Source organism: Theobroma umbraticum, unplaced genomic scaffold, assembly GCF_002168275.2.
Source record: "Theobroma umbraticum cultivar Fairchild unplaced genomic scaffold, ASM216827v3 scaffold_44.0, whole genome shotgun sequence".
NCBI lineage: Eukaryota > Viridiplantae > Streptophyta > Magnoliopsida > Malvales > Malvaceae > Theobroma > Theobroma umbraticum.
Window position 1 is genome coordinate 7,967,204 of NW_018397255.1, and position 22,953 is coordinate 7,990,156.

Below are 22,953 nucleotides of genomic sequence, written 5' to 3' on the forward strand. Positions count from 1 at the left end.
TTATCAAAATCTTTCACTTTTTGTTGTTTCGCAATTTTTCAAAATTTTGGTGGATCTCATATCAACAAAACAAGTAATTATAAAAATTTATTTCTTTTTATATATATTATACCTTATTATTTTAAAAAACAAGTTGTTTTTTATTATAATTATACCTTTATTATTTTCAATATTTATAATAATATGATTCATATTTTATTTTTATATCAATTTCAATGCAGGGAAAATATATAAAAGCTTAAAATTTAAATTACTTTTATAATATAATGAAAGGAACATTAAATCTTAAGCTAAACTATGGGGAGTTTATAAAAGGTTATGTCTTGTATGGGACATGGGTTAGCGCAAACATTAATTTACAAGTTGATAGCCAGTTTGTTGCCTGGGCCATTGCCTCAATTTGAACTCACCCATGTTCTAATTTAGATTTAATTAATACAATTCAGAACTTACTTGAGCGATAATAAAAAGTTTTTATACGCCATGTATATGGAGAAGGGAATGGATTAGTTCACATCATAGCTAATATGGGGTTGTTTTTTCTTTCTATTATAATTTACCAGCTGGAATTAGAATGTAATTTTTTTATTCCCAAAAAAAAATTGTCGTTGGCTGAGGAAAGAGCCATGGCCTCCTTGGCTTTGCCAGAATCCTGCATTTACCCATGCTCCTTTCAGAATTTTTTATTACTAATCTTTACTTGGATTTCTTAACATTTCAGCTTTATCCCAAAAAGCTTTGACATATTTCCTTTCTATACCCCTTTTAATTTATTTTTTATAAGTTTTTACATATAACAATTTGAATAAAAAGAACAGAAACTAAAAATTTTATTTTAAAATAATAGCAACAAATGGTTCGTATTCTCTCTTAGCTTTAAACAACACTCTCTCCCTTATTATATTCTATCGTAGCTCTGTCCCTGTCAATGGGGACAATTGCCCCCATTACCTCCACCCTGGATCTGTCCTTCCTTACAAAAGGTGGATGAATACTAATTGTTGTTTCTTTGTGGCATTTGTTTTCACTCGTCACAAATTTATGTTTGTTGATAATATAAAAATAAACCAACAGATATTTCAAAGTTTTAATATTTTTTACGTTAAAAAATAGAGAAAAAAATTAAAAAACAAAGGGATACCCATTCATGCCGTGGCATTATTCTGTAACTTTCCTCAAACAGGAGGAAAACAGTGAAAAGCAGACAAAGTTGAAAAGCAGCAAAGCATTGAAGTAATGAAGTAGTGTTTTGTACTTGAAAATAGACTTGTATCCCACGTGAGGGCCTGGAACTTTTTCCTCACCTTTGGCTAAGAGAGAAAGTGAAGGATTTGGTTTGCTGTTCCCCTCAATTCCCTAACTCAAGCTCTTTTCTCATCATTATATTCCTATTCCCGTCCTCTCAAATTCTCCCACTTCCCACATCCCACATTCACAATTTTTTAATAATAAAAGGAAAAAATTAATATAAAATAGAAATATCTAAGACAAGAAAGCGAATATAATTTTGAAATAATCTGAAAGAGAAAAATGTAAATATTCAATTTTAGAGACGGAAGAGTATAGTATAGCTACTTTTTATTTCCCTCAGATTCCTTGCTCTTGAATACTTACTCCTATGGACCCCCCAAGATGTTAATAAGGGTAGCTCAGTCTGTAAGAAAAAGAGTTGAGTCTGTTGCTGGGTGCAATTCCTTTATACAGATAATAAAAAGGTTGATGAGTTTCCAAAACAAGCATTAGTGACAACATGTGGAGACACACTTTGATGACTTTTTTCAAGGATCAAACATGAAAATGGAAGTTGGGTGTGACAATTGAGTGGAGGGGGGGAGCGCATTTATTTCTGTTTTTTCTCCCCTGGGAGGTTCAGATTTTGGGCCTGGCTTGGTTTGCTTGTTCTCTTGTCCAAAATGGGCACTCAGTTTATCCCTCTCAGAGTTGCCCACTTTATCAGGGGGGATTCATAACATTGTCTTGAACTCATGAACTGAACTACTAAAGAGATACTTAACCCCCAGAAAATACAGTTAGCGAGAGATAAATGGTCATGCTAATTATGAAGACAAAAAAGTTACTAGTAAACCCGCAATGGCATAATTCATTTGAAGGGGAAAATGATGGTGAAAACCTGCAGTTTGGGAAGACTTGCCAAAAATAAGCAACACTTTGACTATGTTTTAAGATTTTTCAAATCCAATGCATCAAACATTGCATGAAGTTAATACATGGAGTAGACCCAACAAAAGGAAGATTCAAAATTTGGTAGGGTAATGGGTAATACTAAGAAGGTAAATCTAAAGCTGCAATCAGCAGTTCGATGTGTACTAAAAAATACTGTTAATTACTGTTGAGTAATTTCACTGTAAGTGGCAGCATGGGATACAGCTTTCTCCAAAAAAATTTTCACCACCAACACTGTCCTTGAGAGAGAGTCAGTCCCTCTGTTGGTCTAGTTTCAATTAGGACCCGTACTTTTGTCCGAACGAACCCCACTTCCTTTTGTTTCCTATTCATTTTTTTGTTTTTGGGTTTGCTTTACATTAGCACTTCGCACTTTCCATTCAAACTTACAAAGTTTCATATGCATATGCTGTCATTTCAAAATTTGTCCTTTTAAACAGTGATCAAGGACTCTCCAACAGTACCTACGTCATTGATCCTGCTACAGCAAATGGTAGCCCCACTGGCATGTAACCAAAGGCATCAAACATAAGAAATCTATTGTTTTGTGTATAACTTAATTTTCGAGTACTATTAATCTAGGAAACAAACATTTATTATATTTAAATTACCACCATTTTTCTTCGTGGCCTTCAATGGATCTCTATCCTGAGTCATCCGGACGTGGGACTGTTCACCATTATTTTCCCTTCACTGGAGCAAGAGTCTTTGTGGTCCACAACAACAAAACTGGAATCAATGCTTTGAGCAAATGTAATTGTCCGAGGCCTTTGATTGAACCAACAAGAGTCCTGTAAGGAGTGATAAGGAGAATGCACGATGCAAGAATAGGACAGCAGGCTATGTCCCTAAAAATAAGTGTCACATCAGGTTTTCCTTCGCATGCTCATGTGTTTTCTTGGCCCCCGCATGCTCATTTCTTATTTGCCAAATAAGAGGGTAATGGGGTCTTTCCCTAGAATGTGATGCATTCTTGGAATTTTCCTCCTCATGTAAGCCCCATGAATCTATGGTTTTCATTATATTTTCCTTTATTTTCTACGAGTTTAGAATTAATGCATGTCACTTTGGCTCTCTTGGCAGGACATTATAGGTTTATATAGGTTCCTTCTGATGTGCCATTTTGTAAAGACTTATTGCAGGTGCAAGTAAATGCATTATTTTGGGATGCAAGTACCTATATATAACGAGAAGCCTATCAAAGTTCGAATGTATTTATTCAACCAAGAGAAGTCAAATCAATTATATATTCATATTGGTTGTCTTGTTGGACAAATATGTATTAATTCAACCAAATAATAATGCTTTTTTTTCCTCTCCATTAAAGATAATAACTAATAAAAAAATATTTGGCTAACCAAAATCTTTGCTTGAATTTTCATAAATTCATTTTGGGTAAATAACAAAAAAAAAATCTTATAATTCAAGGCGGAATAAATTTATTTCTTAAGATTTAAAATTTTGACTCGTAACTACTTTATGTTTTTTTTTATTAAAATTCTTATGTTACGGTTAAAAATAAAATAAAATGGAAAAACTTAAAAAATCTTGAAAGTAAATTTAATGGTGTTAAGTAAGTAAAAAAAATTACAAAAATAAACATAGAGTATCAATTTTTAAACTTCAGGATGCAAATTTATTCTGTCTCAAACCGTAAGAATTTTATTTTATTTTTTTTGTAATTTACCCCTTTCTTTTTCCTCCTTTGTTGTCTGCTAATTAGAAAAGAGTGGAAAAAAGATTTAAGTTGGGCAACCAATATCAATGTCACAACTGTGGAAAGGAAGATGAGAAAGACATGAAAGGAAGCAAGTGGACAGGTAATTACACCGAACTAGGTTAGAATCATTCAAGAATTGGTCCTACTCCGACAGCATGCACATGTTTCCATATCAAAATTCTACAGTTTGGTTAAGGCCAAACCTGCAATAAGTGATGAATCTTTTGGTAATATAATGGGGACAAACTGATATTCTGGGTACTGTAGATATGTAGATGGTTCTGCTAAATCTTAGGAAAGCAGAAAACGTAAAAATCCCAGCAAAAGTTAGCAGAACCAAATCCACATATTTAGCCATTAAAATCCAAATGCACATCAATTAATTAACTAGTTATTAAATATTCCATTAGACTATAACTAATCTTTACAAGGACTAGCTTAGAAAAATAATAGGAAAACTGATTACAAGAGCAAGATTAAGAAGTCAAGTAATTTTTAGCAGTGAAATCATAGAAGAAATGATATTTGAAGCACACTGAAAACACCCAAAACACCAAATAGAAAGAATGAATAGGAGAGTCCAGGTGCAGCTTGAGACTTCTTCACTGGCTTGCTCAAGGAAAGATTCCTGCTGCAAATACCAACTCCAATTTTCACGCTATATGCTTCAGCTGAACTCAAACAGAGACCTGGATTCCCATGGAGATCCAAATTCCTCCCCAACCTCCTCAAGAAATTGGCATTGAATGGAACAACGCCATCGAGCAAATTTGTGCTGAGATTCAAGTGATAAATGTGAGAGAAACTGCCAAAACTCATTGGAATTTCACCTGTTAATCTGTTGTTTTGAAGAGACAGAGTGCTTAAATTCATAAGCATTGACAAACTTGGTGGTATACTGCCTGAATACCCTGAATTGGCAAGCCTGAGCTCTTGTAGTTTCACTAGCATGCCGAGCTCCACAGGCAAAGTTATGAACATTGGATTATCATCCATAATAAAGTATTGCAAGCTTTGTAACTTGGACAATCCTTTGGGAAAATTTCCTCCAAGCCTGTTATTACTCAAAGCCAAGAAAACCAAAAACTTGAGCTTTTCAAAGCTATCAGGAATGCTACCTACAAGTGAATTTGAGCTCAAATCAAGCTTTTGAAGCATAGCAAGTTGGCCAATCGTGTCAGGGATTGAGCCTGTAAGAGAATTATAGCTCAGATCAAGGCCTACAAGGCTGATCAGATTACCCACTTGGGTTGGGATGCTACCTTTAAGCATGTTATAGCTCAAATCAATGTGCACTAAAGAGGTCAAGCTGAATATTTCAACAGGGATTGGTCCAGTGAAATGATTTTGTGACAATGTAAGTATTTGTAGGGACTTCAATGAGGATATTTGGGGTGGAATGGGACCGAAAAGTGCCGGATTTGAACGGAGACTTAGTTGTTGAAGTGAAGAATTTGAGAGGCTGTTTGGTGGAAAAGAGAGAGAAGTTTTGGTGTGAGTGAAACAATTGAAGAAGAACACTGATTGTAGGTAGGGAAGAGTAAAGATTTGACTAGGAAATGTGGCAGTTCTCTTGCAAGTTGGGTTTGGGGAGGAGCCAAAATCAAGCCTAGAGACATGGAGGAAGTTATATGAGCCTGGTTTGCACTCGATTCCAGGCCAAGATGAGCCAGGTTTACAAGGGTTTGGATAGGAGACTCTCCAGGTTTGATCAGAGGACATGGATTCCATAATCTTGAAAAGGACCTCAGTCTCAGAGGGAGCCATGGTGGTGGGCTGGAGATCCGCGTTTGGTAGCTGTGATTGTTTCTTTGCATGGATGGAAACGGTGGACACAAAAGGAATAGAGAAGAGAGAAAGGAGAAGAACATGGAAGAGCAGAGGGAGACAGAGAGGGAAAGTACACCTCATTGCGGTGAGGCTGTAGAGGATGTCCGATCAGGTTGTAGCAGCTAGCTATTTAGGTGGTAATGTTACTACTTTTTTGACTCAATTTAGGTGCAAATTGTTTGAAGTGAACTGAACTAGTGAATTTCTGATGCCTTGGGTGACTCGACCATGAGAGAGGGGAGACAAAAAAAGGCAGTTGGGAAGAAGTGATTGAAGTGATGTGTAGGGTAGCGGTGATTTTAAATAGGTGATGCTTCAGCTTCATGACATCTGAGTGACATATTGAAGCCAAGGTAGGGTCACTAAACATTCAAGATAAGTTGATTTCTGCCTGAGTTGAGAGAGAGAAGCATTCCTTTCCATTTTTATCTAAAAAATGTTGGGACGTTACGAGGGCCGATGTTTCCTTTTATCAGACACAGATGAATAATTAACCGTGAACAAATCTAAAGACATAACCCTCCCCGATGAACAAACTATAAAACCTAGTAAGATTAAGATGCAGGGTTGATATTGCTTCAACGTATAACATCCTCCATCTTTACCACGACGGGATCTTGAATATAAGTGTTATTCATCATCTGCTTTGATGGTATCTTAAATTCTTAACCAAGGAGGTTAATTCCCAACGACCATTCTCTAACTTGAATTCTTAAAGGAGATGCATTTAATTTATGTAAATCAGGGAGCCAGGGCGACAAATAATTTTACTTCTTTGTCTGTTTCTACCTCAAATTCAGGACAATTTTATTGTCTTCACCAAAAACCCTTTAAAACCATGCAATAACTCATGAGCCAAGGCAAGCCTGTGGCTGTGGAAAATCAAAATTTAAATGAAACAGCTCAGATAAAGATGGGCCAAACTTTGGGGCCTGATGTATTTGCTTGCGCTAGTATAATCCACTTAACAACATTGGTGAAGCAAATACGAATTTGCTTTTAAGGCTCCTCCTCATACCATTTACTGGAAATCGGCTACTATTTCTTTTTCTTTGGTTAGCTGCCAGATAATCTTTATCAGTTACTTAATACCTCTACAAGTGTATAAGATGATGTTATTAAAATCTCTGTAGCACTAATGAACTCAATATAAGTAAATATTTGGAGCAAATTTGCATTAATCATTCCTAAAGTTTTAATTTGTATAAATAAAAAGTCATTCAGTCAATTCAACCATTAATTAGGGCTTTCAAAGCAACCTAAGGTAACTTGTACATTCAACTGGAAAGCCATGGCAGATGAAAATCAAACAAGCTGATCTATAGCAAATTTATTGGGATATTCATGTACTTTTGTTTGATGGGTCTACCATCCTTGAGAGATACTCCTCTCAACTTCTGTCTGAGTTTGAATTCCCATGTAAGCACCAAAATTCCTGCACGTTTTACTATGGAAGGGACTAAGGGTAAAAAAGAATTACTATGCCAAAATTAAATCTTAAAATTACCCCAAGCAGGCTTTTACCAAAAACAAAAAACCCAAGCAGACAAATTTATCAGTAGGGTCTCTCAAAATTTGAAGAATTGGGCCAGATCCTGGAGCAGTCCCTTTAGAAATGAGATCCATGGGTCCCTTTTGTCACATATCTCTCAGATTGTTACATGTTATTCTAGTATCTGTGCCAGCCATTGTGAAGGAGACGTGAGGAATCAAATTTGGCAGTGCTTCCCCCAAAAAAAGAAACACAGCTGACGTTAATTATGCCTTTTTTGGTTTAATTCTTGGGATTAATAAAACAAAAATTGACAGAAGCCTGTCAATGATAGGGAACTAAATGAACACCTAGAGTCTTGGCTAATTAATCACGTTCTAAGCCTAACAATTAATGAATTTATTAAATCGTAGCTGCTGCGTTTAAAATCAATACACAAATTGATATTCATAATCATTAAACACATTCTCTCACTCTTTCTAATGAGTTTATACTTTGGTAGTACTTCATTCTTGAAAAAAATAATAAAATTTCAAATTGAAGTTTTCCATAGAAGTGGATAAGGGCGTAATCAAGCTTAGCTGAGCCAATATTAGGGTGGATTTACATTAAAACAAGTGATGTCACATGAGACCACCTATTTACTGAAAGTGTCAAAAATTTTTATTTGTTATAATGCTTCTATTAGAGTTTTATATAGTTAATTATGCTAATAAATTCATTATTTTTTTTTACAATTTTACAGGGAATGGGATCAACGACTTCAAATCAAAGTAAATTTATCAAAAAATAATTTATATACTAATATTTAAATAGTATATAAAAAATAAAAAAATTTCTTTTATAATTTAAATACAAATATTTTAATTATGACATCATTTAAAAAAATTTCTAGATCTGCCACTGTCCAATGTCATGCTCGAGCTTGGCTCGATTAAAGAACTCGAGGCTCGAGTTCAATCGAGTTTTACTTGTTAAGCTCTAGTTTCACTCAAAAAGAAATAAAACTACTCAAAATTAACTCAATTAATTTCCATGCATTATCATTAATTTACATAAAAATCTAGAAAACTTGACTCGAACTTAAGTTCGAATTCAACATAAAAACTCAAATAAAACATTAAAATATGTAAATAAATATTATGTTTTACTTATATATGTATAAAACATTAAAAAAATGAGTATTCTCCAATTCCCTTTTAGAAATAAAATCCTGATCTTCTAAACCATAAAATTTATAAAGGTGTGTCTGGCACTATTGAATTGATAATGTATGTGCCAATATTCATAAGCCTCTCCAAATTTTACGTATGCATCATTTTAGGTATTTATAGAAGAAAACTTCTTTATTTTAGGAATATCAGATCTTTTTATGATGCAGACAAATGGATGACACAAGTTACAGAATTTCATCTAAATTAAAATAATAAATAATCAACATATAATTAGCAGATTTAAATATACTAATTATAAATGGAAATAAAACTATGCCTCTAATTCTTGTGAAAGTTAAAATTTCTTGATCTTAATTTTGAAATTTTTGTATATAAAAGGAATGTGTTGGCTTTTTGCAAGCAGGGGAGGAGGGTAGTTAATTGATGGGAGCTGTCGCCTCTCAAAATTTTTATTTATTATACATATTTTTTAATCAAAAATGAAAGATAGCATATTTATAGGGACTGTGGCCTTTTCAAAATTTTTAAAATTATTTATTTATTATTATATATATATTGTAATATCTCTCAAAATAATCTTTTATTTAATAATTAATACAAATAAAAAATAATACAATGATCCAAATCATACCCAACTTTATCTTAATTCATAAGTTTCTCCATATCTCTTTCTCTTGTTTTTGTTTCTTTTCTTTTTTGTTTTTTAATTTTTATTTTACTTTCTTTTCTGTAACTTACCAATAAAACGCACTTCATTCTTAAATGATTATTGTAAATTTTTTGTTTCTTATTTTTTTTGATTTACATGTTATATAAAATTATTATTTATTATAATTTTTTTATTATTAATTAAATTCAACGTATTAATTTTAAAAATTTTTAATTTTATTTTTTTTCATTTTTAATCCCTTAATAAAAGTTAGCTAGCTCTATCGCTGATTGTAAGTTTATAATTAGTAAGCAACATTTGCTTACTTTAACTTTTTTGTTATGTTATGTAAAGAATATTTTTGAAAAGCAACTAGAAGTGACAATTGGACGAATTAGATTTGAGATTTAATTGTGTCAAATTATTTTGTATTCAGGTTATTAAGATTGATATTGGAGGGATTCAGGTTTTGGTTGTTTGGATTTGGATCATTATGGATTCAAGTTATTAATTTTTAAAATCAAATTGAATTGAATTTAGATAATTCATTCGAATACAAATAATTTAAAATTAATTTTTTACATAATTGAAATTTAAGTCATTTCGAGTTTGAATCTTTTCATATCATGTTATTTTAGGTTCGGACTATTTTAGATTTAAATGATTTTCAAAGTTTAAATTAAATCCACCTGAATTTGGCACGTGTTCATGAAAATCCAAAAGAAATTGATCCATGCAGCTTACTTTACTCTCTCAATGCCGTGGTTTTTTTAATGCTGTATGCTGTATGACCTCACAGTGTTACATTTGATGTGAATGGTCAAGTGAAGTGTTGGACTTATCCAACGCGGTGGCCTTAAGATGGAGCGATTTGACCGCAGGAAGTTAAGAATTCCATTAAGCCAAATGGCTTTCTGAGAAAAGGAAAGCAAATTTAGATTGCAATCTCCAACTAAGTTATGGTCAAGCTTCATGTATGTCTATAATCTCTTAGCTAATGGTAAATTAGTTCACAGTTACTGAAAAGATTTTAAAAGTATTCAAAATTAAAAAGTCAGAAATTTTCATTTAAATGCGGTTGAATGGGAAAAAAAAAAAAAAAGACAAGAGAGAAGGTCAGTTGTTTGAACATGATAGCTTAACCGACAAGAGTTGCTCATACTTCCCAAGGATTTAAGATTGCTGGTCCGAAAGAACATGATAACTAAACCAATGACCACTTTGCTCAATCACTTTCAAGTTTCAATGCCATGCAATGACTTTGTCAAGGAAAATACTCTTTATAAACTGCTTTAACATGATTCTGATTAATCTAGAACACACACTTTGTGTTGCATGATAATCCCATTCCATATCATGGAAATACCTTGTCCCACTCTTCGCAATTTCAGTCTCCTGCTTTTCTTTGCTCTACCAGTTTTGGTGGCTGCTCAAACTGCAAATATTAGTTCAGGATCACTTCTTGTTGCCTCTGACGACTCTTCACCATGGCACTCACCTTCTAAGGAATTTGCGTTTGGATTTCGTCCCGTTGGTGATCAAAATCTCTTTCTGCTTGCCATATGGTTTGATACCATACCAGATAAAACTATAGTATGGTATGCAAATGAGGGTAAACCAGCTCCAGAAGGATCAAAGCTTGAGCTTGGCGTTGATGGTCAATTCACTCTTACTACTCCGCACGGTGAAGAGATCTGGAAACCTTATTCTGCTGTATATAAGGCTGCATATGCTGCTATGCTCAACTCAGGGAATTTCATCATTGCAGATAACGAATCTAACCATATTTGGGAAAGTTTCAGGAATCCAACGGACACCATTCTGCCAACTCAAATAATGGAACGTGGTGGACTGCTATCTTCCCGGCTAACGGAGAACAGCTATGAAAAGGGGAGGTTCCAGCTCCGCTTGCTTCCAGAAGGCAAGCTTGTGCTCAATCCCATTGCCCTGCCAACAGAGAAAGCCTATGATGCTTATTATATCAGTGACACATATGATCCTGCTAATGACACGAATTCTGGTTTTCAGTTGGTTTTTAATGAATCGGGTTACCTTTATATAGTTCGGAGGAATGGAAACATTAAAAACCTCACATCAGGATCGATTTCCTTGCCGCAAGATTTCTATTACAGGGCAACACTTGATGTTGATGGGGTTTTCACACAATATGCCCACCCTAAGTCCCCAACAGAAGGAAACATCTGGGTTCAATCCTGGACCCCTGTTTGGTTTGAGCCCAAAGACATTTGCTCTGACATCAAAGGCGACCTTGGTGGTGGTGTTTGTGGGCTTAACAGCTACTGCACACTTCAATCCAATGGAAGACCCAACTGCCAGTGCCTTCCTGGATTCTCCTTATTAGATCAGGATGACAAATTAAGTGGCTGTAAGCAAGACAATGTACAAAGATGTGATCCGACTGCTCCAAACCCAGAGGAATTATATGAAATAACAGTGCTGTCAAATTTAGTTTGGCGCACTTCAGCAAACTATGAAGAGCTTCAACCATCAAATGAAGTAAATTGTCGTGATGCGTGTATTTCTGATTGCAATTGTGTAGTTGCTATCACTTATAGTGGGAGGTGCTGGAAGAAGAAATTGCCTCTCTCAAGTGGGAAGGTGGATATTAGTACCTATGGAAAGGTTTTTGTCAAAATACCAAAAGCTAATCATACTTCAAGAGAACTTCCTTCTTCGGAAAACATCAATATGAAGGAAGATCAAGCAACTGCAGTCCTAGTTATATCAATTCTATTGGGGGGCTCAGTGTTTCTCAACTTGCTATTCATGGCGGCTAGCTCAATAGCCTTCTTTTGCTCGTACCACAAAAGACAGACACTCACCGAAGTGTCAAGCATTTTGGAAACAAACTTGCGTTCTTTCACTTTTGAAAACCTCAAAAAAGCCACAGAGGGGTTCCGGGATGAACTAGGAAGAGGTGCCTTCGGAACTGTATACAAGGGGATCTTATCATCACCAAGTTCAACCACTTTAATCGCTGTCAAGAAATTAGACAATCTGTTACAAGATGGAGAGAAAGAATTTGTAGCAGAAGCAAGAGCAATAGCCATGACCCATCACAAGAACTTGGTGAGGTTGCTTGGCTTCTGTGACGAAGGCCAACAAAAGCTTTTGGTTTACGAGTTCATGAGCAATGGAACTTTAGCTAGTTTCCTCTTTGGAATTTCAAGACCCGACTGGAACAGACGCGTCCAGATAGCGTTTGGAATCGCCAGAGGGCTTGCTTACTTGCATGATGAATGTGGCACACAGATCATTCATTGTGATATTAAGCCCCAAAACATACTTCTGGATGACTCCTTCACTGCAAGAATCTCAGACTTCGGGCTGGCGAAACTTATTATGAATGGACAAACTCGAACCCTTACAGCCATCAGAGGGACTAGAGGCTATGTAGCACCGGAGTGGTTCAGGAATATGCCAATTACAGCAAAGGTGGATGTGTATAGTTTTGGGGTCATGTTACTGGAGATTGTTTTCTGTAGAAAGAGCTTAGAAACGGAAAGAGAGAATGAGGAGGAAGTGATACTCGTTGACTGGGTCTATGACTGTTACAGATACCGAAGATTAGAAATGCTAGTGGAAAACGATGAGGAGGCAAAGATTGACATGAAAAGGTTGGAAAGGTTGGTTATGGTGGCAATTTGGTGCATACAAGAGGATCCATCTCTAAGACCTTCAATGAAAATGGTCACACAGATGCTTGAAGGAGTTGTTCAAGTTTCCGTGCCTCCATGTCCATGCCCTTTTAGTTCATTTTGTTAAAACCAGCTATGTAAAAATATGGTGTCATTCATCATTTTTCCTATTTAAATACTGTACATCATACTATAGTATTTAAGCAACATTTTCACCACTCGCACCATGCATGTCCTGTATAGAAGCTTATAATAGATGCGGATTTTGTAATTATAGTGAATCCTTAGCATAATTCACTACCCTTTTTCTTAAAAAAAATGCTCAAACATCTCTCTTTCCTTAAAAGAGAAACAATTAGGTACTAGCTAGACCTTTACAATTCTAGGTTTGTGCCATTTCTTTGACTAAATTTCACTCAGCTTTGCTAATTCAAATGGTCAAATACTGAAATTTGAAGACTCGACGCCTTGCTGAGGGAACCAAGCAATAGCAAGGCATTTACAACATCCTAGAGGCACAGGGAGTTGAGTTTGGCTTTGCAATCCTCATATTCTGCGTGTCACATGTTGCATTTCTGTTGGAAGGCTGGGAGAAAATAAAGTTCAGAATCAAACAATGTTTCAAAGCAAGAAACAACGGTCCACTATGAAAACAGTAAAAAAATATGCAAATACTCTGCAATTTTCTCCATGTTGAATTTTCCATTGGTCACTCAATCAAGAAATTTTCACAAGAGCAAATTGGTTTTGTAAAGCAATAGCATTTCTCAACAAGTACATTAACAGGAATTAAGTTTGACAATCTAAGAGTTTTGTCACCCACAACTGGCACATAAAGACTTCCCAAATGAGAGCCAAGGATTCTTGCCAGCAATAAGAAGTATGAAGAGTCGTACTTCTCAGGATTTTTTTTACAGAAAAAACAAAAACATAACATAAAGCTTTAGCTCTAGCTGCCTTCTGGAACAACTTGTATTTAGGAATAGAGCTGGCCATCTGAGTCAGATGTAGAAATAATTGGAACAATCAGAGAAAGTTGTTCATATGTGCCATTGTCTTGACATCAGGGCAAGGCTGCAGTTCATAAAGACAATGAGACAAATCAAACATATATACCATGACGGGAAAGGGGCTTCTAATCCACTGTTTCTACACAAAAACTGAAACAAGTGAAACTGGCAAGATGAGAGACACAAAAGCACACTTTGCTTCAAATCAGAAGCTTTGAAATGAATAAAAGGATATTTGTTACCCATCCGCAACAAACATGCATGAGATGCAGATTATAACACCAAGTCCAAACACACTGTGTACATTAAATTGAGACACAGTGATAGCAATCAATCAATCATACAATCTTAAATAAATGAATAGTATCAGGATGTTCAAGTTAAATAGAACACTAAACAATCTTTCAGTTTCCTGAAAGTATGTTGGACAAGAAGAGTGGTTGAGGGTTTAGAGGCCAGAAAATTGATGAATGAGCATAACATTCTCAATAAAATTATCGAATATACCATCTCAAGAATGAATAATCTCTCAAACTATCACACAAAGATGTCTTAAATTTCATGTTCCAAAACCAATACATTCTGCAGCTTCAGTGGATTAATTTATATCCTATTCTACATAAAAATATAGTATTAGATTAGAAAGAAGATATTGGACAATGGAGATAAACAACTATAACCACAATGGTTTTTAATGAGATAAAACACATTTTGCTTTTTAATAGTTATGTCACCTTTTGGATTACCCAAAACCATTTAGTTCATAGAGACAAAATAAATTATGGCAAGATGCTGCAACTTAGTACAGCTACTAACCCATTTAATTTGTCACCTAAGCATATGCATTAAACGAAGGTTTGAACATAACCAGAAAAAGCCAGGTTGTTGAAATACCTTTAGATTTTGGTGCTGAGAAAGTTATCTTGAATGGTTAAATAAGATCTTTAACAGCCTACCTGCTACCCCACTAGATTTACTGCTACACAAAATATTGAAAGAGCCTTGTAATCTCTAGCTTCTTGTGCAGCAAAGATTCTTCTATAAAGTGGATGTCCCGTTATTGGATGTCAAGATGTTTCTCCAATGTGATACCCCCAACATTTCAGAAAAATTACAATTGAGAAACAAAATCCAATGTATGAAAGGCAGAGATTTTTGTCATTAGCCACTTCCAGCAATTTTGTCTTCTATGTTTATATCAATTTCCGAATGGCATAATATTCGATACCCAGAGGTAGCTTTGCCATTAACTAATGATCACATTTATGGTGGAACATATGGATTACTTACCAGATCACATTAATTTGGTGCAGAGTAACATGAATAGGTTTTTGAACAAAAAACTAAAACATGTGTAAGTTTGGTAAGCATATTCAATCTTGAAAACCATCAATTTTTCACCTTTAAAACATGAGGTAAGAACTCGACATATTGATGCAGGGAATCTATCTCATAAATCAATCTAGAAAACTTAATCACAAAGAAATGGATAGCTTGAGCAAAGCATTCGTTGGAACTAAAATTTCATTGAAGTTGGAACATAATAAAAGTTAAATATTTCTGGCTACCCTTTCAGACCTTAAAACTTCTTGTTGCTATTTTGAAGAGACCCAGGAACCGGAACCTACTCTATTTACATCTTTCTGCCATTTTTTCGCCTTTTCTTTTTCCATCTTTTGTTATCAAAGGAAGGGGCTTCAGCATACAAATCAAAGCACAGGCAAAATCTTAGAATTGGATTGTTGTACAAGTAGGCTTGTCGTACGGAAGGTTGGAAATTTTAACCTAGAAGAAGGTTAATCACACTTAGATAAGAAAATCAATTGTCTATAGCCGGAAATATTCTATGTGAATAACTCATAAGAAGAAGAATGTCAAACTGAACACAGCAAGCAAGCATGTACTTCTCTCATTTGATATCCAAGACATGACAAAGCCATGAGTCATTGAGCTTACTCTCAACGGAGCAAAAACCTTCTATAACTTCTTCCCAGGAAAGTGAAAGATCCTAGAAACTTCACAATAAAATGAAACAAATTTCTTTAAGAGAAAAAAACTATATCCAGACATATAAATAGAAAAACAAATAAAGCAAAATGATATTTCAAAATAATGACAACCCTCTTGCCAAAAAAAAAAAATTAAATTGATGAATTTACATTAAGAATCAATCATATTCATCTACTCACAGCCCTGGCAGATAAATACCTATTGAAATTCTGGTAATGCCACTTTAAATTTCCCAATGGCAGATAATCAGCACTTCATCTGTAGTTGCCTAGAATTTACAGAACCATTTAAAAAAAACCAATATCAGAAAATTCACAAGGCACAAGAGTTTCATTTATTTGAAAATTCAAGACCCAACATTAGGTGAGGCACTACAAGTCTCCACTAGCTTAGCACTGGCAAATGCATGGTTTGTGTGGTATTCAGCATACTGACTATCTAGTTAGATTGCTTGAATAATTAAGCAAGTCAATATTTTAAGGCCAGATAAAGGAAGGAAGGAAAATTGAATATACATGATTGAAGATGATGAAAATAGCGTTGCACATTCACATTCGGTAAGCTGTCTCCAATAAATAGTGCAGAAACAAAAAATTGAATGTAATAATTAAGCACAGCAGCTCCTTTTATTGACAACTAACTATTAATTATACCGCATCTAATTTTACCCACAATTCAAAAAGGATGTTGCACCACTTTAAACATAATAGACGACAAAAATGATGATTATGTGATCAAGTCAATGCCCTAATTATTTTCTTTGAATATAGAGGCAACAATTTACAACACTCTAGATGATAACAGGACCCAGGGAAGTTAAAGAGTCCTTTTCCTTTTGCTAGGGAAAATAGCTTAGACAACTAAATGCTTCTTTAGAAAAGACTACGGTTTTGATTTCTTCAGCTCGTAAAATGCTAGAATTTGTATTTTCCATGCTACACACAGCCTTTATCTTCTAAAAGGAGTCCACCAGAATGTCAGTAATAATAGATTCATAACCATAAAAACATCTTCTGTTTAGAAGACTCTGTACAGGTCATGAGAACTATAACAAAAAAATGAATTAGCAAACAACCATCGTTTATCTCTGTGAAAAGAAAAGTTCATAGGTAGCTAGCAATTTACATCCATAAGAATTAGGAAGCACACGAAAGGCCTACAAAATGACAATAACCTAAATACACTTTCCTAAATCAGAAATATACATGCATATATTATATAGATGGAGTACAAAAGCAAGTTCAACCCATCACATGAAAATCAAGAATATCATTATTGCTATGATTTCATTTAATATAAACAAAAAATAAGACATTTGAGAGCCAAAAAAACCCCACTGCTTTAACATGTCTACTGATATTCTGGTTGGTTCAAAAGGGGAAAAAATTCAAAGGGCTTGATGCTGTAATTGTTTCACGGCAGAGTGAACAAAACAAATACTTCCACACAGAAAGGATAAACATGATAAAAAAAACCATGATACATCTAGTTTATATTTAGTGAAAAATCAATAATCAGATAAACATGATAATTGATGCTAAACCATTCAGAGTTTCACCTTTTTCTGTAATATTAGTCATGGTGGCAATGGGATGAAGAAGGGAAAGCAAACACACTTCTTTTCATAATACTTTAACAGATAAAGGAGAATGTAGCACAAAAAGAACCCCACCTCCCTCCCACTCCCTTCTTTCTCTTTTCACAAAAATGAAAAACGAGAAAGAAGAAGACATACAAGATGAAAACACAATCAAACATCCCCTTATTCCATAAGAAATAAGGTAACCCTCAACATAACTGCTCAGGAACACACCAACAAACAAGTAAACCAGCTAAAAAGTAAAAGCACAAACTTCCTACTCCCTTTCACCTTATGTAATAGGGATGAATAAAAGAGTAGTGGGTGGGGGCAGGGGAGGGGAATGAAGCTAACCCAATAAACTAAACAATATAATCCCTTAATAAATACTAGAACTTAGTTAAAAATATAGACTCTTTACAGTATTAAAATGAAGAAGAATAGCAATATTTATGACTGTAAATGCAAGAAAAAGAAATTCACTTTTACACCATAGACAATGGATGAGGTTCTAAACTTGCAATAACCAAGCAAACATGATCAGAAAAAATTTTCTAACTGAAAGCAGTACGATCACACTTTGTAGCAAACTGTAATATAAAAACCTGTTGTGTGTTCTGAATTTCAAAACTTGCATTAAACCAAGGGGCAAAAGAATTCTCTACCAATAAGTGCCTGTATGACCAGTGACCACATCTTGCAGAACACTTTACTAAAAAATGTCGGTCATGCCTATCAAACTTCAACAACTTGGATTACAACCATGAACCAAAATACTATAATCAACATTCCAAAACAAGACTAGACCAGGTAAAAGTTGATCCACCAGAGACGAGGTCTCATAGTCATAGCTTCTAAAGGAGATCTACAAAGTTTTCCTTGCAAATAGAAATTTAATACTGCTAGTCTTTCCTCCGATAGATTTTGTCAACCTGAATAATTGTCCTCCACTTTTAATACTGAGATTAAACAGGATTGTTGACAACTAATAACTTCAAATGCTTAAAGGAGTTAATTAGTTTAACCCAATTAAAATTCAACTAAGTTTTTTTTCATTTTTTGTAAGGCAAAATTCAACTAAGTTTTGATGCTTACATCAAAGCTAAAAGCTGGTATTACTTTATAATTTAAACAATTAATGGAATTTCTATACACAAACACACACACATACACAAAATTAATTCAAAAAGGGAAAACAAACAAAACAAAAGGACAAACACAAAAACAAAACAAAGCACTTGTCCTCTCTTCATCTTACTAGCTTCAATGGATAATTTATTAATGTTTCAGTTAAGCATCCAATCCAATACCAATTGGAAATTGGCAATGAGTGAAGAAACTTAAGCCACAACAAACCCAACAATTTAACCAATGTAGGATAACATCACTCATCAACCTTTTACGTCACAGAATACTAACAACTAAAACAAGTCGGCAGTGGGGTAAAAAGTATAAAGATAAAACCAACAAATAAAAAGTAAAGATTGGCCAGAAACAATAGTAACAAATAACAAACGGAGAAACAGACTTGGTCTCCAATACCATGTTTGTATCCACACCAATTGGCAATAGGAGATCCAGCACGAATATAAAGCCATAACAAAACTTAAATTTAACCAACATAGGTAACAACACTTAACGTTTCAAGGGAATTCAAATCAAGACCCAAAAAAATGATGGAAGGTACAATGTTATATCTATTGTCAAAGCATAAGGCATATCTATCTTGAGAAGTTTAAAAAGTTCTACTCTTTGATGTCTCATAATTAAGAGATTTTGAATGGAAGTTTAACTGGCAAAGTAAACCAATACATAAAAATGGACATAAAATCTAAAAATCAAACAAATCTCATAGAGAGCAACAAAATTTAACAACACCTTTGTTAATTATAAAGAAAACAAACAATAAAGTTATTTTTATTCACATAATTTAGTAGAAAGAGGCATGAATCCTAAAAAGAAGTAAACAAAAGCCCTTAGTCTTTACCTCCTGGGAAAACAGACTACACCAAATCTGGCTCGAGAGAGGAAAGACAGCAACTTTGGTTGCCAATGAGACACAAGTTTTAAGGTAAATCCATCATCTTGAACAACATGGTAGCTATCAGAACAGAGAGTGCAGCAGGACTTAGCGGATTCCAGCATAGATCCAACAGGAAAGATCAATGAATGATGCAGAACTTCTTCATCAGGCTTAGAAAGTTATAAAGGTTTCATCACCAGGATAGCTTAATTTCTCATTTTGTGTGCTTTTAGTTCTCAAGTATCCGTCTTCATCTCTTACTTTGTAGAAAGTCAAAAATGAAATCTTGATGCTAAAAGGTTAAACCACCATAATCCATTCACTCAAACACCCAACACGCTTGAAAACCTTCAGTCAATGCCAGCCCATTTCTTAAATGCCTTAACATGCTCAAGCCTCTTACCTTGAGCCTCAGTTCTAGCTTCCGATGCTTTTAAGCTCCTATAAAGATTCTTATGGATCTTTAGGTATTCAGTCTTATACATCCATTTGTCAATATACATGCTGCCCTTTTTCATATAACCAATTACCTCCATCACTCTTTCAAAGTATCCACCTTGAAGAAAGTTCAATAGCAAAAACTCATACAAATCACTGCTCATGGATAAATTCCGACTCTCCATGGCCTTCTTAATGTCACCCCACAGAATGGTAATATCACGATACATTTTTAGAGAAGAATACCCACATACCAAATAAGCAAAAGTATGTACAGTGGGTTGGATTTTCATCTGTTGCATTCTTCGGTATATCTTCAGTGCATCCCCCATCATTTTAGCCTTATAAAAGAAGTAAATAGAAGAGTTCAATTCATAAAGTATAGGAGATATTGCCTTCTCTGCCTCACTTATTTCTTGAACAAGAGACTCCATCAGACTTGGTTGACAAATAGAAGATGATTCGTTTAAGCAAAGAGAACTTTTACCTACATTTTCTGGCACATTTTCGGAGTTAACTATCTCGTCAGACAAATTTAACACCAAACCAACCTTCCTCATTTGTTTTAGCAGTACATTTCCCTCCCTAGACATATTTCGTTTATGATAAGCCTTCAGAAGCGCCATATATGTACTAGAGCCCAAAGGATCCCCAAAAGATTCCATGTCTTCCAAAATGTCATGAGCAATATCCAGCCAGCCTAGCGTAATGCATGCATCAATCACATCAGAAAACAAACTTGATCCACCTGATGAACATAACTCTCTTTTTAAGCTAAGTAAAAACTTTGACAGTTCATTGATCTTTCCATGCTTCTTGTATCCATTGATGAGCTTGGCAAGAGCCCTATTACTAGGAAGAAGTTTTTTATCCCTATACATAATAAGATCTGATTTACCTTCTGCTATGAGGGCAGAATCCTTTTGCAACAGCTCAGGCACAATTTGTATCTTCAGTCCATTCCTGAGATTCTGAGATCCAATCGGAACAAAACAAGGCTTGTGGTAATCCTTCCTAAGTTCTCCAATAGCATGAGACTCTCGAGATCTATTCATTTCCAGCACAAGCTCAGCAGCAGCATCAATGTCATCAAACTTAAAATGCAAGCTTAATAAACACTCATAAAACTGCCAATAATGAGAAACAAAAGGCACTGGTAAAGGAGCAATAAGATCTTTAAATTTCTTCAACTCATCACTATGCCCATTCATTTCATGGATTTGAGCAATAATATTGATTGAGTGGGCATCAGCAACAACCCCGGTTTTTGACATCAATTCTATAATTTGTTGACCTTTGAGAGATGAAGCAAATCTAACACACGCATCAAGCACAAGATTAAAGATCATTGTATCAGGTTTCAGAAAGTTTGCGTAATGGCTTTTCTCTGAACAAAATCTTATGTAATAATCACAAATCTGGACCAAAAGATTGGATGCTACACATGTCCCAACCTCTGTCTTCACCATATGCAGAAACACCAACGACAATACATTTGTTGGGGGTAGTATCTCCTTTTCCAGCATCAATCTAAGGATCGTTGATGATGGAATGGGCATCTGGGCTCTTGCTAAAGAAAGAGTTAGCTTAGCCAAGATGTCAGGCTGAAGATGATATGATTTCTCTTTCAAAACTATCATAACCAAATCACAAGCTTTTTGTAGCCAGTGAGGGCTGGACGAGTAGGACAGTTGAGTGATGAACCTACTAACAAGCAAAAGGTCGGGAAAACCATACAACCTTTTAAAATCATTGAAAGTTTCCCACGCTTCATCCAGTTTGAGTTCCTTCAAAGAATTTTCAATCTTTGTCAACAAAACTGCATGTGTTGAACCTTCCCAACTTAACCTTGCCAGACACGTAACGGGACAAAAAAATCGAGGCTTGCAAAGTACATCAGATCCTCGATACCCTCCAGAACCTTTGCTAAGGAAAACCCTTGTGTCATGATTTGAGCTCAACCCCACAAGGAATTGGAATGAATTGCAACTAATAAAGCACGGATTCACCAATATTTTCCTTGTCAATTTCAGTGCCATACAGATAAATGGTAATAATACACAACCTGCACCAAACCTGGATTAATTTTCATTGCTTAACACATAAGAAGCATACCAACAGAGCAAAATACCATCAAGTAAATCAAATACACGTGCACCACACACATATTAATATATTCATAATCCATGTATAAAGTGAGCATTACAAACAGAAAGACTTGTAAGGCTTTTCAAAACAAAGTCCCAGCTAATCCTCCATTGGCATGATTTGATAAAATACGAACAATTGAAAAAATGGGAAATGAAAGAGACAACAACAAAAATTAGCCCTACGGGTTTCAGTTAGTCCTCTGCCTGGTTGCAACGCAAAAAAAAAAAAATAAAGTCCAAAATTTTTTGGAGTTAGAACGTTCCATAACTTGAAAGTAAACAAACAAACAAACAAACAATTACTTCCATGTGCAAATTGAACTCGATACAGACTGAATAATCAAAAATAATCTATACAAGCAAAAAACCAAAAGCATGAGCAAAACAGAGGACCCTTTCATGGCTTTGTGTTTAGAACCAAATGGAAAGTTTGAGAAGGAAAACAGAAGAGAAGACAGGAGAGATTAAAGGGTATAAAAATGGAAAGTAGATAACCTGGAAAGATATCATTCGATCTTCACTCTGGAGAGCTTGGGCAGTGTCCAAGTGAGCCTACCAGGGAGTTTAAATTCCTTACTTTCTTTATGTATATCGAAAAACACTAACAATTTTTGGGAAGACTAGAATATTTTCACAAGTCACTATATTTTATATAATATAAACTTTTTTTTGTGGAAGAAATAAACTTTTTTAATTGTAAAAGATAATTATTATAAGTAATAAAGATATTGAGATAAAAATATTGAATCTTTATCTCTTATCATTTGTATAGATTAGAATAGTGCGATCATCTCTTACAAGGATAAAACTTCCTTCTTCTTTTTTATTATCTCTCACACTTTTCAAAACATACTTTTTAAAAATTTAATTTTATATAATAATATTTTTTAAAAATAATAATCAAAAATAAACTTATTTTATCAAAAAAGTTAATAAAAGACAAATATATTAAGAGGGAAGTAATTTTTAATTTTTTATGAAGGCAATTTTTTTTTATTAAAAAAAAGGGCAAGTAATTGGAGTCGTCAATTTTT

At 34.5% G+C, this 22,953-nt stretch overlaps 3 protein-coding genes across 9 annotated transcripts; 1 reads left to right on the top strand and 2 right to left on the bottom strand.

Annotated features, from left to right (window-relative positions):
• Positions 1 to 4,289: 4,289 nt before the first annotated feature.
• On the bottom strand, positions 4,290 to 5,986 carry RLP29 (receptor like protein 29). Its single transcript, XM_021418779.1, has one exon. It carries the CDS (start codon positions 5,813 to 5,815, stop codon positions 4,412 to 4,414), a length of 1,404 nt encoding a protein of 467 aa, XP_021274454.1. The 5' UTR covers positions 5,816 to 5,986; the 3' UTR covers positions 4,290 to 4,411.
• A 4,420-nt stretch (positions 5,987 to 10,406) lies between these two features.
• On the top strand, positions 10,407 to 12,836 carry LOC110429150 (G-type lectin S-receptor-like serine/threonine-protein kinase LECRK3). The gene has a single exon (XM_021445043.1). The coding sequence runs from the start codon at positions 10,407 to 10,409 to the stop codon at positions 12,834 to 12,836; it is 2,430 nt and encodes an 809-aa protein (XP_021300718.1).
• A 181-nt stretch (positions 12,837 to 13,017) lies between these two features.
• Positions 13,018 to 22,543, bottom strand: LOC110409856 (Pentatricopeptide repeat (PPR) superfamily protein). Of its 7 annotated transcripts, none has more exons than XR_002444616.2 (5): positions 22,415 to 22,543; positions 19,296 to 21,834; positions 15,928 to 15,997; positions 15,676 to 15,727; positions 13,408 to 13,783 (listed from the first exon to the last, which is right to left on the bottom strand). XR_002444616.2 is itself a non-coding variant. In XM_021419347.2 (2 exons), the coding sequence occupies exon 2, from the start codon at positions 21,806 to 21,808 to the stop codon at positions 19,682 to 19,684; it is 2,127 nt and encodes a 708-aa protein (XP_021275022.1). In that variant the 5' UTR covers positions 21,809 to 21,834; positions 22,415 to 22,543; the 3' UTR covers positions 19,069 to 19,681. The 7 variants fall into 7 exon arrangements, 1 of the variants encoding a protein (XP_021275022.1); XR_002444614.2 differs by having other exon boundaries at positions 15,676 to 15,734; XR_002444612.2 differs by lacking the exon at positions 15,676 to 15,727.
• Between the last annotated feature and the right edge of the window lie 410 nt (positions 22,544 to 22,953).